At 37.3% G+C, this 12406-nt stretch overlaps 7 protein-coding genes across 7 annotated transcripts; 3 read left to right on the top strand and 4 right to left on the bottom strand.

Moving 5' to 3' along the window:
- Positions 1-36: 36 nt before the first annotated feature.
- On the top strand, positions 37-3378 carry KAP123 (karyopherin KAP123; the record flags this gene model as incomplete). The annotated part of the gene is made up of 1 exon (XM_003959632.1): positions 37-3378. The coding sequence occupies one exon, from the start codon at positions 37-39 to the stop codon at positions 3376-3378; it is 3342 nt and encodes a 1113-aa protein (XP_003959681.1).
- Positions 3379-4069: 691 nt separating this feature from the next.
- Positions 4070-6253, top strand: KAFR0K01910 (LisH domain-containing protein; the record flags this gene model as incomplete). Its single annotated transcript, XM_003959631.1, has 1 exon — positions 4070-6253. The coding sequence occupies one exon, from the start codon at positions 4070-4072 to the stop codon at positions 6251-6253; it is 2184 nt and encodes a 727-aa protein (XP_003959680.1).
- A 172-nt stretch (positions 6254-6425) lies between these two features.
- On the top strand, positions 6426-7517 carry GLE2 (RNA export factor GLE2; the record flags this gene model as incomplete). Its single annotated transcript, XM_003959630.1, has 1 exon — positions 6426-7517. The coding sequence occupies one exon, from the start codon at positions 6426-6428 to the stop codon at positions 7515-7517; it is 1092 nt and encodes a 363-aa protein (XP_003959679.1).
- A 164-nt stretch (positions 7518-7681) lies between these two features.
- Positions 7682-8545, bottom strand: MAM1 (Mam1p; the record flags this gene model as incomplete). The annotated part of the gene is made up of 1 exon (XM_003959629.1): positions 7682-8545. One exon carries the CDS (start codon positions 8543-8545, stop codon positions 7682-7684), a length of 864 nt encoding a protein of 287 aa, XP_003959678.1.
- Positions 8546-8826: 281 nt separating this feature from the next.
- KAFR0K01880 (autophagy-related protein 8) lies at positions 8827-9186 on the bottom strand (the record flags this gene model as incomplete). Its single annotated transcript, XM_003959628.1, has 1 exon — positions 8827-9186. The coding sequence occupies one exon, from the start codon at positions 9184-9186 to the stop codon at positions 8827-8829; it is 360 nt and encodes a 119-aa protein (XP_003959677.1).
- A 162-nt stretch (positions 9187-9348) lies between these two features.
- On the bottom strand, positions 9349-9888 carry RTT105 (Rtt105p; the record flags this gene model as incomplete). Its single annotated transcript, XM_003959627.1, has 1 exon — positions 9349-9888. One exon carries the CDS (start codon positions 9886-9888, stop codon positions 9349-9351), a length of 540 nt encoding a protein of 179 aa, XP_003959676.1.
- A 348-nt stretch (positions 9889-10236) lies between these two features.
- On the bottom strand, positions 10237-12183 carry KAFR0K01860 (uncharacterized protein; the record flags this gene model as incomplete). The annotated part of the gene is made up of 1 exon (XM_003959626.1): positions 10237-12183. The coding sequence occupies one exon, from the start codon at positions 12181-12183 to the stop codon at positions 10237-10239; it is 1947 nt and encodes a 648-aa protein (XP_003959675.1).
- Between the last annotated feature and the right edge of the window lie 223 nt (positions 12184-12406).

The following is a 12406-nucleotide window of genomic DNA, read 5'->3' as shown; positions in this document are numbered from 1 at the left end:
TTTTTGGCTTTCATTATAAATATTCATACCAATAAAATGGACCAACAATTTATAGCTCAGCTCGAACAAACCTTGGGTGCTATCGTTCAGCCAAACTCTGCTGGGTTAAAGGAAGCTACTAAAGCCTTACAAACCCAATTTTACACACAACCAACTTCTGTTCCATGTTTGATTCACATTTTACAAAATAGTAACGATGATGCTATCAAGCAATTAGCCGGTGTTGAAGCCAGAAAGATGATTCCAAAGCACTGGAACGCTTTAGAGGATTCAGTAAAGTCTCAGATCAAAGCTTCCTTGTTACAAACCGCTTTTAGCGAACCAAAAGAAATTATTCGTCACGGTAACGCTCGTGTCATTGCTGCTATTGGTACTGAAGAAATGGAAAGTAACAAATGGCCTGATTTAGTTCCAAGCTTGATTCAAGCTGCTTCTGGAGAAGATGCTGCCACTAGACAAACTTCAATCTTCATCTTATTATCACTACTAGAAGACTTCACTCCTGCTTTCATTGTTTACATCGACGATTTCTTAAACCTATTCTCTCAAACTATCAATGATACCGCTTCCTTAGAAACCAGATCTTTATCTGCTCAAGCATTGAACCATGTCTCTGCTTTAATTGAGGAACAAGACAGTATTAACCCCCAACAAGCCGCTAAATTTTCTTCTTTGATTCCTTCCGTTGTTAACGTCTTAGAAGCAGTTATCAAGGCCGATGACACCAGTAATGCTAAGCAAATTTTCAACTGTCTAAATGACTTCTTATTATTAGATTCTAAACTAACTGGTAACACAATCGTTGATTTGATCAAATTAACTGTACAAATTGCCATGAATACTCAAATTGATGAAGATGTCAGAGTTTTTGCTGTCCAATTCATCATCTCTGCTTTATCTTACAGAAAATCTAAGGTTTCTCAAGGTAAATTAGGTCCAGAAATCACCTTAATGGCTCTAAAGGTTGCTGCTGAAGAAGTCGACGTTGATGACGAATTAAACAATGAAGATGAAACCAATGAAAATGAGGAAAACACTCCATCTTTAACCGCTGTTAGATTACTTGCTTTCCTTTCATCTGAATTACCACCATCTCAAGTTTCTGCCATCATTATTGAACATTTACCAGCTATGTTACAATCTTCTAACCCATTCGAAAGAAGGGCTATCATGCTTGCCATTTCTGTCGCAGTCAGTGGATCTCCAGATTATATTCTTTCTCAATTCGACAAGATCATCCCAGCTACCATCACTGCATTAAAGGATACCGAACCAGTTGTTAGATTAGCTGCTTTGAAATGTATTCACCAAATGACTGTTGACTTGCAAGACGAAGTTGCCAAATTCCACGAAGAATACTTACCATTAATTATAGATATCATCGATTCTGCCAAATTCGCCACTATTTACCACTATGCTACAGTTGCTTTAGATGGTTTACTTGAATTCATTGCTTACGATGCTATTGCTAAATACTTAGAACCATTAATGAACAAATTGTTCTTAATGTTAGACAACACTAACTCCTCTAAACTAAAATGCGCAGTCGTTTCTGCCATCGGTTCTGCTGCTTTCGCTTCGGGTTCTGCTTTCATTCCATACTTCAAATCAAGCGTTCAATATTTGGAACAATTTACCCAAAACTGTTCTAACATTGAAGGCATGACAGAAGATGACATCGAATTAAGAGCCATGACTTTTGAAAACATTTCCACAATGGCTAGAGCTGTCAGATCTGACGCTTTCTCCGAATTCGCTGAACCATTAGTCAATTCTGCTTATGAAGCCATCAAGACTGACTCTGCAAGATTAAGAGAATCCGGTTATGCCTTCATTGCTAACTTGGCCAAGGTTTACGGTGAAAACTTTTCTTCATTCTTAGCTACCATCTTACCAGAAATTTTCAAGACTTTAGAATTAGATGAATACCAATTTAACTTTGACGGCGATGTTGATGACTTAACTGCCTTTACTGAGGGTGCTAGTGAAGAAGAACTGCAAAACAAATTCACTGTCAATACCGGTATCTCTTATGAAAAAGAGGTTGCCGCTGCTGCCTTATCTGAATTAGCTTTAGGTACCAAACAACATTTCTTACCATACATCGAACAATCTTTGAAGGTATTAAATGAACAAGTCGATGAATCTTATGGTTTAAGAGAAACTGCTTTGAATACCATTTGGAATGTTGTTAAGGCCGTTTTATTAGCTTCCAAGGCTGTCCCAGAATCATATCCAAAGGGTGTTGTCGGTGGTTCTTATGTTGACGCTAATGTCCTCTCTGTCATCAAAAACGCCAGAGAAATTTGCATGAACATAGTCAATGACGAATTCGAAACTTCTATGATTATCACTATATTTGAAGATTTTGCTAACATGATCAAGCAGTTCGGTGCTATCATTATCATGGATAATGGTGATTCTTCCAGTTTAGAAGCTCTTTGTGTTCAAGTCTTACAAGTTTTAAGTGGTACTCATACTTGTCAAACCATTGACTTAGAAGAAGACGCTCCAAAGGATGAAGAATTAGATGCTTCCGAAACTGAAGCCACTTTGCAAGACGTTGCCTTAGAGGTTTTAGTCAGCTTATCTCATGCCTTAGCTGGTGATTTTGCCAAGATCTTCGAAAATTTCAAGCCTGTTGTCCTAAGTTTATTCCAATCCAAATCTAAGAACAAGAGATCATCCGCCGTTGGTGCTGTCTCTGAATTAGCTTTAGGTATGAAGGAACACAACCCATTCATTCAAGAAATGTTAGAAGGCTTGATTATCAGATTAACCAGTGACAAGTCTTTAGAAGTTAGAGGTAACGCTGCATACGGTGTTGGTCTCCTCTGTGAATATGCTTCCTTTGACGTTTCTTCCATCTACGAACCTGTCTTAAAGGCTCTTTACGAATTATTAAGTGTTGCTGACCAAAAGGTAGCTGAAGACGAAGAAGTTACCAGAGAAATCATCGACAGGGCCTACGCTAATGCCAGCGGTTGTGTTGCAAGAATGGCTTTGAAGCATGAAAACTTAATTCCATTAGAACAAACCATTCCAGCATTATTGGCACACTTACCATTAAATACCGGTTTTGAAGAATACACTCCAATCTTTGAATTGATAATGAAACTATATCAAAACAATGTTTCTGCTTTAACTAATGAAACTCCAAAGGTTGTTGATGTCTTCGCTAGTATTTTCACCAAAGAAAATGAAAGAATCAAATTGGAACAAGAATCTACATTGGGTAGAGAAGAAAACATGGAAAGATTAAAGCAATTCCAAACCGAAGAAATGAAACAAAAAGTTATTGAATTATTGAAATACTTTAACAGTACATACAACGGTATCATTGCTCAAAACACTGTCCTAGCCGGTGTCATTGCTTGAGAAATTCAAAAGTTTCATTTATATATTATTATTACCACTATGTATTTTATCGTCGAATTTTCATAATAAAGAAGTCTAAACTATAATATCCTCGCCAAGTACTATTAAATATGAGAAGATGAAGCCAGGTGCCTTCGGATATAATAATTAAGAAGTGTTGGGTGTGAATGACGACCACGGATTAGTTGCTAGTAGACCTAGCTAACAAATCCTCGAGACCAACTAAGCCCTATATAGTAACAAGACAATGCATGCGAAAAGCAGACGGGTAAATCCCTTCAGAGAATGCATACACAAGTGGTGCCTGACGGTATCTGTACTGCAAAGGTTGACCATGCATAATTCTTTTCGGCCCGTTCAATAGTGTGCTAATCACTCAGAATGTTCTATGCATTACATTCCCCCGCAATAGCTCTCACCCCATCAAAAAGGTAACCTTAAGAGTTATGAGGCTGTAAATTCTTGGTTTCCAGCAGATACGCTACTTTGATAATCAGATCTGATGTTGAGAATTTGCGGAAATGCGTTGATATCAGATTTTATTTATATGCGGTAAGAGAAAAACGAATCTTTCTAATTGGGAGACAAGAATTCTCTTCGTGAGATTTCACTAGTTAATACTTATTCTATACAGGTATTCGAGTAGAAACTGGGTAATTGAGGGACATCTGCCAAGTTTAGAGTCCAATCAATGGCTTCCTCCGCCTTTCATGTGGGAAATAATGCATCTTCGTCTGAATTTCAGCAGCAACGTAGTCAGATAGAATCTGAACTGCACGATCTCCAGCAGCCACAATACCAGCATAATAGTGATGGAGGTAATGTAAGGGCTCCATTACCAACGGTCAATGAGTCTTATTTGACGAAGCATGAAGAACAGATGGCCAAATTAAAGAAAGCATTGAATAATTATATTTACGACTTCTTAAGAAAGTCTGAATTAGATAACACTGCATCTGCATTTGCTGAAGAATGTGATATCTCAGAAAATGAGTATCTGTCAAATCTTGGAAACAATAATGATGGTGATCTATTGGCAGAATCTATTGTGAATACGCCGCAAGGTTTTCTTTATGAATGGTGGCAGATCTTTTGGGATCTATTCAATGCAACAACACGTAGATGTGGTACAGAGAGCGTATGTCAGTATCATGATATTATTATCCAACAACAAAAGAAGGATATGCATTTTAGAAATATGGCTTCCCATGCAGCAAAATTGCAACACATCGCAGAACAGAAGGGAACTTTTAGAGGTGAGAATCTTGATCCAATGGTGTTTGCAATACTGGCATCAGGTGGATTGTCCGACTCTTCCCCAGCTGTAATGACAGATTTTCAGGTCGCGACTATGAGCAATGAGGCCGCATTGCCAAACGGCTCTAGCAACGGGACTTCGGTCGATATGTTTCTTAATCCTAGTTCTAATAGTATATTGCCCTTTAATGTTCCATTTATTCCACCACATCATCCCGTGTACAATGCAAATATGCCGACGGCTGGGCCAAGTGGTATCCTTAATGCTCCTACTTCGTTTGCCGGTGGAAAGCCAGTTTACTCAACTTACCCAATGCAAAATTTATCGCGGCCAGATAACTCAATGTATGATAACTCAGACGGTAATGTAGATGCCAATAATGGTGGCATGGACAGTGCAACTTCTTCAAACATGTTTAATTCGAATACGATACAGAAAACGATACCAAAGGCTCGCTCCGGTACTAACCTAAAAACTACTCATCTAAAACGAGCAACAAAGTCATCAAAGCATCATGATGGTCAATCTCCAGTCCATGCTGTTAATACAATTATTGAGGGAGAGGTGAGGAATAATGCTGAGCAATATTCAAATCACAATAATATGTCTCCCCATTCTCGAACTATTTTTGACAATGATTTGACAGCAAGAAATGGTTCAAAGAGTAAAGGGTCTGCATCTTCATTATCTTTAGACAAGGAAATGATGGAAGAGGTAAAACACTCTTCGCCTGCCGCCGATGCTGCTATAATCACCAATAGGCCTAGTTCATACTCATTTAACAATGTGAATATTCCGAGTTTCAGTAATAAACCAATAGCATCTAGTCCTTTATATATTGTGAACGATTTTCATGATGTTACTACAACGAATAGTTCTCCTCGATCTACTGATAATCTACCAAGAAAGGCATTAAATAAAGGTGCGAAAAAGAAGAAAAGACAAAGTATAACAACTACATCCTTTTCTGTAGCGCCAACGTCCACGTCCACAACGGATAGTTTGAAATCAAGTCAACCTAGGAACAAATCCTACGGAAATTTTTCAAGTATAAAATTTGCAAGTAACAGGACCAAGAACAATCTCCGTACGAAATCGAAATCAAATACGAAGCACAGTTCTCAAGTGAGAAATGCTCCTCAAAATTCTAATACAGATAATAAAGGCAGCATCACTTCTCGTAGTATGTTTAGCCTGCACGATACTCAAGGCTCGCCTTTACACGACACGCGGCCTTTATCTCACGATACATACAATCCTGTCGACTACCATTTCAATAACAATGCTGCTGAGGACCTACTAGTAATGAACTCGGTTTTACCTGAACGAAATTTCCTCAATTCTATCGATCCTCATCAAAATACAGACAATAACGACGGGAAGGTAAACCCCTCAAACGAAGGATTAAGCATTATAGATAGAAAAGATACTACCGACGCCACAGTGACTAATAGTGAGCATGAGAAGCCTACGACCTCGGAAGACAAAACTGGCACAAGGGACACGGCCGACAACAACAACAACCAAATGAGCATAGATAACGTAGACATTCATGATTATGATCTAGACATACTAGGCTCGGCAGCAGGAGATTTTAATCTTGAAAACTGGCGTTAATATACGTAATATTCCATTTTGTAACTATTTATATAAGATCATATCAAACTTCTTATACTTTTATACGACGAAAACGTTATAATATTTCAAAAATAAAAAGTAGAGTAGAGCTTCCAGGTTAAGTAACATGGACTAGTATATCTAAATAGAGTGGTATTGATTGAATAGCAGTATGTCCTTTTTTCAACGGTCGAGCACTTCAACGGGAACAAGTCTTACAATGGCAACGGAGAAGGATTTGGCGAATGATATAGTGATACCAAACCCAGCAGAAGATTCGATTAGTGATATTGCATTCTCTTCCCAACGGGATTTTCTATTCGCAGTAAGTTCCTGGGACGGTAAAGTTAGAATTTGGGATGTCCAAAATGGTGTTGCCCAGGGTCGTTCACAATATGACCATGCAGGACCTGTTTTATGCACAAGATGGAGCAGTGATGGAACAAAAGTAGCATCCGGTGCATGTGATAATACCGTAAAACTGTTTGACGTAGCAAGTGGACAAGCGCAACAAGTAGGGAACCATGATGGTCCGGTGAAGACATTGAGATTCGTCAATTGCGGTCCTACAAATCAAGAATGTTTGGTCACAGGTTCATGGGATAAGACTATAAAATACTGGGATCTTAGACAACCAACTCCAATATCGACGATGATGATGCCTGATAGGGTATATACAATGGATAATAAGCAACAATTACTTGTTGTAGGAACAGCAGAAAAACATATTGCCATAATCAACCTCAATAATCCGACGACGATATTTAAAGCAACGCAATCGCCTTTAAAATGGCAAACTAGGGTTGTTGCATGTTATAACCAAGGTGATGGGTATGCAATTGGTTCGGTCGAAGGTAGATGTGCAATAAGATACGTTGATGATGAAGTACAAAAGAAGTCAGGATTCTCGTTCAAATGTCATAGACAGAATAGTACTACTAGGGCAGCAGGTGCTCAAGGTCAAACAATCGTTTACTCTGTTAATAGTATAGCTTTCCATCCAATATACGGCACTTTTGTAACTGCGGGTAGTGATGGTTCATTCCATTTCTGGGATAAAGATCATAGGCACAGGTTGAGAGGTTTCCCGTCATTGAATGCATCTATTCCTGTAGTAAATTTCAACAGAAATGGTTCTGTTCTAGCTATTGCATTAAGTTATGATTGGCACCAAGGCCATATGGCTAACAGACCAGATTATCCTAATGTTATTAGGCTGCATCCTACGACGGACGATGAGGTCAAAGAAAAGAGGAAGAAGTAGTAGGCGTCAAATATGAAATAATAGACTTGGAAGAAGAAATACTTAGTAATAGCATTGTAGGATATTTATATCAGTATCAAATTTAATGTAATGATATACGCGTTTGTGATTTTAAGAACACTACAGATTTATTTATAAGGTGAGATAATTCAATATCAATAATCTCATTCGAAATACCTAACTTTTCTAGAGTTCAAAAATTCCTTGTTGATATTTTTTTGATCATTCTCAGATTTAGTTGAACTCGTAAAAGAAGTTGAATCGTTACGTAAAATATTTTTGGTATCAATTGGGGGCACATCTTCAAAGATGTCGATTACATTCCTTTGAAATAATAGCGTTGGTGGAATTTTCTTTTTCCTTGGGGCCAAGAGCGAATTGTCGATAACGGTTTCCATATAAACGTCTAGATCATCGATACGACTTGGTTCGAAGTCTAATTTGGGTATCAATAGTTGTGCCAGGGGAATAATTGGATATCCTTTATTGTGTTCGAGAGCGAGACAGTTACTTTGCTCCCAATGGTTGTCTAGGGTGAAATAAACTTTATTATAGTAGCAATCATTTCTTAAGTTTATTTTCCCGTCGTAACTCATTTCTAGTTCAAATAAGAACCATAATCTTGAAAACTCGATCGTTTCCATATTTGCTTTACTACAAAGAAAATGTGAACAATCGAACTTTGATGTTTCTAACTGAAATATTTGGGTTTGTAATTGTTTTAATGTTCTCTTATTTAACGGTAAAATGTTCGTTCCATGGGAACTGACATTTGCATCCTGCATAGAATTTTGTAGATATTGTAATTCCTGTAACTTCTGATATTCAGCCATGTCACTATCTAGTCTGGCAGGAACGCAGTCGTCATCTGACTGTTTTTCTTCAAATTCTTGTAATATTAACGAATTTTTATTTGACAGGTTTCTCTTCTTCACTGGTACATTATTATCAATTGTATGCAATGGCCCTCCATTTGAGCTTCTTTTCTTTACCTTCATAGCTCTATACTTGTTAGTATGATCCTTCATGGCTTACTGGTAGTTTTGCACTGACGTTTTGCACTAAAGTAGCTTTTGTGACGCATCGAGATATAGAATTTTTAAGCTGTAGAAAAAGCTCTAAACCATGATGAATCGAAAAGATATATAGTGGGAAACTACTAAATGCTTCAAAAAATGTGTTATTTTCTTTTAATTTAAGTTTTATATAACTATTTGTGACCATATATAGGGGGGGAAGAAATCGGGACTAGGTTTGGAAAACCTTCTCGTGAATGTTATATGAAATATGTTCCACCATTAATGTCATGCTATAACGCATTACCGAAAGTGTTTTCGCCAGAATAAGTAACGTACAGGAACCCATCCATGTCCTTATGTTCTTGGTATACAGTAGACATTAGAGCCGCTGTTGGAGGTAGAGTATCATTTACAAATATGAATATCGCCTTTTCCGGTGGTAGAAGAATCCTTTTTCTTATAACGTAGATAAACTGACCAACAGTCAAGTCATCAGGTACTAAATATTTCCTCTTATCAATTTCTGGTACGTCAGACTTTTCAGCTTTCTCACATATAACTGGGATTCTATTCTTGAACCTGCTTGTTATCCTCTCAGCTTCAGCTTTCCTCTTTTCAAAATCAAACTCTGTTTTAAAACTAGACCTCATCGTAATATTAGTTTTAGTCTTTGTAGTTGTGTAACCTCCTTAATAGTATCGTTAAAACCAAAATCTTTGGGATGCTTTCCTCTCTATTAATCATCCATTTTCCCTTAATCGTGAGGGAGAAGGCCAAAAAAAAAAAATAAAAGTGAACATTACATGTGATTTTCACGTGACAGAAAACTCACTCAACAGTTGCTCTAATTCACGTTCATATTCCTCTCTGTGTTCTATAAACTGTAGCAAATCATCATCTTCAAGCTCGATTTGTTCTCGTTGTTCTTCTTCCAGTGTAGTGATGTGATCAAAGGGGATAGAATGGTTCATTGCCTGCAAATTCAAGTTCTCCATCTCGTCTCTTTGCTCACTTTCCATTATGAACTTCTCCATTGCGTCCAATCCACCCCTTTTCTGTAGAGTAGATGTTTCTCTTCTTGATTGTCTAGTTCTATTGCGTTGCGCTGCTTTCTTTTCGTTATTAAATATAGGAGATGACGTGGGGAACGAAGATTTTTTGGACCTATTCGATATGATATCGCCCACTATCGATCTTGGTGCACTACTACTCAGTTCAGAGTTACTGGCTGTCTTTTGAGGCGTTGTTTGCTCACTTAAAGATGGTTCTGGAGGATCAGACGGTATATTCATATTGGGTTCCATGTTGTTGAGCGAAGTTTCAAAATCATGGGTACTATTCTGTTCTGCCATATTTCAGCCTCTAGAAGGGTAAGAAGCAGGCAGATATGGTGACGATGGGGCAGGTTTCCTTGAGGTAGATTGTATCATTTTCTTCAATTCCTTTTTTGCCATATCATCACGTATAATAAATTAGGACATCGCGGAAAATAAGAAGAAATGACGCGTGGAAATCTTTGGTTTCAATGATGGCATTTAATCAACTATTTGTTTTATATAACATTTAATAGTTTAGATAGTTGCTGTATATATCATTTCATTACCTTTTTGTAAAACGCACAATCGTGTAGAGAAAGAAACTGAAGTAGAAGAAGAAGTTAGACGAGAGGGAAATAAAAATGAAAATATATATCGAGATTTTCAGTCAACTTCTTCAACCGTTGGGCCTGAATCAGCACCACCTGTTGGGCCTGCACCTGGCATTGGGCCACCTGCACCTGGCATTGGACCACCCGCACCTGGCATTGATCCTCCAGCACCATAAAACTTAGTCATAATTGGATTTGCAATACCTTCCAATTCTTTTTGTTTGTCTTGATACTCTTCTGTAGAAGCAGCTTGAGATGCATCTAACCAGTCGATTGTTTCCTTAGAAGCTTCTTCCAATTTTTTAAAGTCTTCTTCGCCAACTTTCTCTTTAAAGGCAGCTTCAGAGATGCTATTTTTCAACGAGAATGCATAGGATTCTAATTGATTCTTTGCTTGAACACGTTCAGCTTCCCTTTCATCTTCAGCTTTGAATTTTTCAGCTTCTGAAACCATTTGTTCTATATCTTCTTTTGATAACCTACCTTTATCATTTGTAATAGTAATCTTATTTGATTTACCTGTACCTTTTTCTATCGCAGAAACGTTTAAGATACCATTTGCATCAATATCAAAAGTGACTTCAATTTGTGGAACACCTCTTGGAGCAGGAGGAATACCAGATAATTCGAATTTACCTAAAATATTATTATCTTTAGTTCTCGTTCTTTCACCTTCATAAACTTGAATCAATACACCTGGTTGATTATCAGCATAAGTTGAGAAAGTTTCTGATTTCTTTGTTGGAATTGTAGAATTTCTTGGAATCAATTTAGTCATTATACCGCCTGCAGTTTCAATACCTAATGATAATGGAGCAACATCCAGTAGTAACAAATCTTGTGTCTTTGTCGACTGATCACCTGTTAAGATAGCGGCTTGAACAGCAGCACCATAAGCAACAGCTTCATCTGGATTGATTGTTCTATTTGGTTCTTTACCATTAAAGAAATCAGTGACCAATTTTTGGACTTTTGGAATTCTTGTCGAACCACCAACTAAGACAATTTCATTAATTTGAGATTTATCTAATTTAGAATCTCTTAATACCCTTTCTACTGGTTCTAAAGTGGATCTAAACAAATCAGCACATAATTCTTCAAATCTAGCCCTTGTAAGTGAAGTATAGAAATCAATACCTTCATACAATGAGTCAATTTCAATAGAAGTCTGAGAAGAGGATGATAGGGCTCTTTTAGCCCTTTCAGCAGCGGTTCTTAATCTTCTCAATGATCTTTGATTAGTAGTAATATCTTTCTTATTTTTCCTCTTAAATTCGTTGGCTAAATGAGAAACTAATCTGTTATCAAAATCTTCACCACCTAAATGAGTATCACCAGCAGTAGCTTTAACTTCAAAAATACCTTCATCGATGGATAATAAGGAGACATCGAAAGTACCACCACCTAAATCAAAAATCAGAACGTTATGTTCATGTTTGGTATCTTTATCTAAACCGTAAGCAATTGCAGCTGCAGTTGGTTCATTAATGATTCTTAAGACGTTTAAACCTGCAATTGTACCTGCATCCTTTGTTGCTTGTCTTTGAGAATCGTTAAAATAGGCAGGAACGGTGACAACGGCGTCATTAACTTTTGTACCTAAGTAATTTTCAGCAGTTTCCTTCATTTTAGTTAGGACCATTGAAGAGATTTCTTCTGGAGTGAAAGTTTTTCTTTCACCTTTATATTCTACTTCCACTACAGGTTTACCTTCCTTGGAGATGACTTTAAATGGGAAATGTTTAGCATCATTCGTAACTTCTGGATCATCGAATTTACGACCAATTAATCTCTTTGCATCAAAAACAGTGTTTGGAGGGTTAATTGCAGCTTGATTCTTTGCGGCATCACCAATCAATCTTTCTGTATCAGTAAATGCTACGTATGATGGAGTAGTTCTATTACCCTGATCGTTTGCAATAATTTCCACACGATCGTTGGTGAAATGAGCTACACACGAATAAGTTGTACCTAAATCTATACCGACAGCTTTTGACATTATCTATCTAATAGTTTGTGTATGGTTGTAATAAGAGAATAATATAAGAGAAACGAATATAAGAAAGATACTACATGGTATCTCATGAAACAGAATAGATCAATTCCTTATATACAGTATGCCGTCCCACTGACACTTATTCCCAAATCCCCTTGTGGTAAATAAATCACAATACTTTTCTCCTTCTAGATTGTTCCATAACCTTCTACAACTGGAAGCCCAA

This window comes from Kazachstania africana, chromosome 11, assembly GCF_000304475.1.
Source record: "Kazachstania africana CBS 2517 chromosome 11, complete genome".
In the NCBI taxonomy this organism is placed as follows: Eukaryota; Fungi; Ascomycota; class Saccharomycetes; order Saccharomycetales; family Saccharomycetaceae; genus Kazachstania; species Kazachstania africana.
The sequence above is the reverse complement of the archived record's forward strand: the minus strand, read 5'-3'. Positions and strand labels throughout refer to the sequence as shown.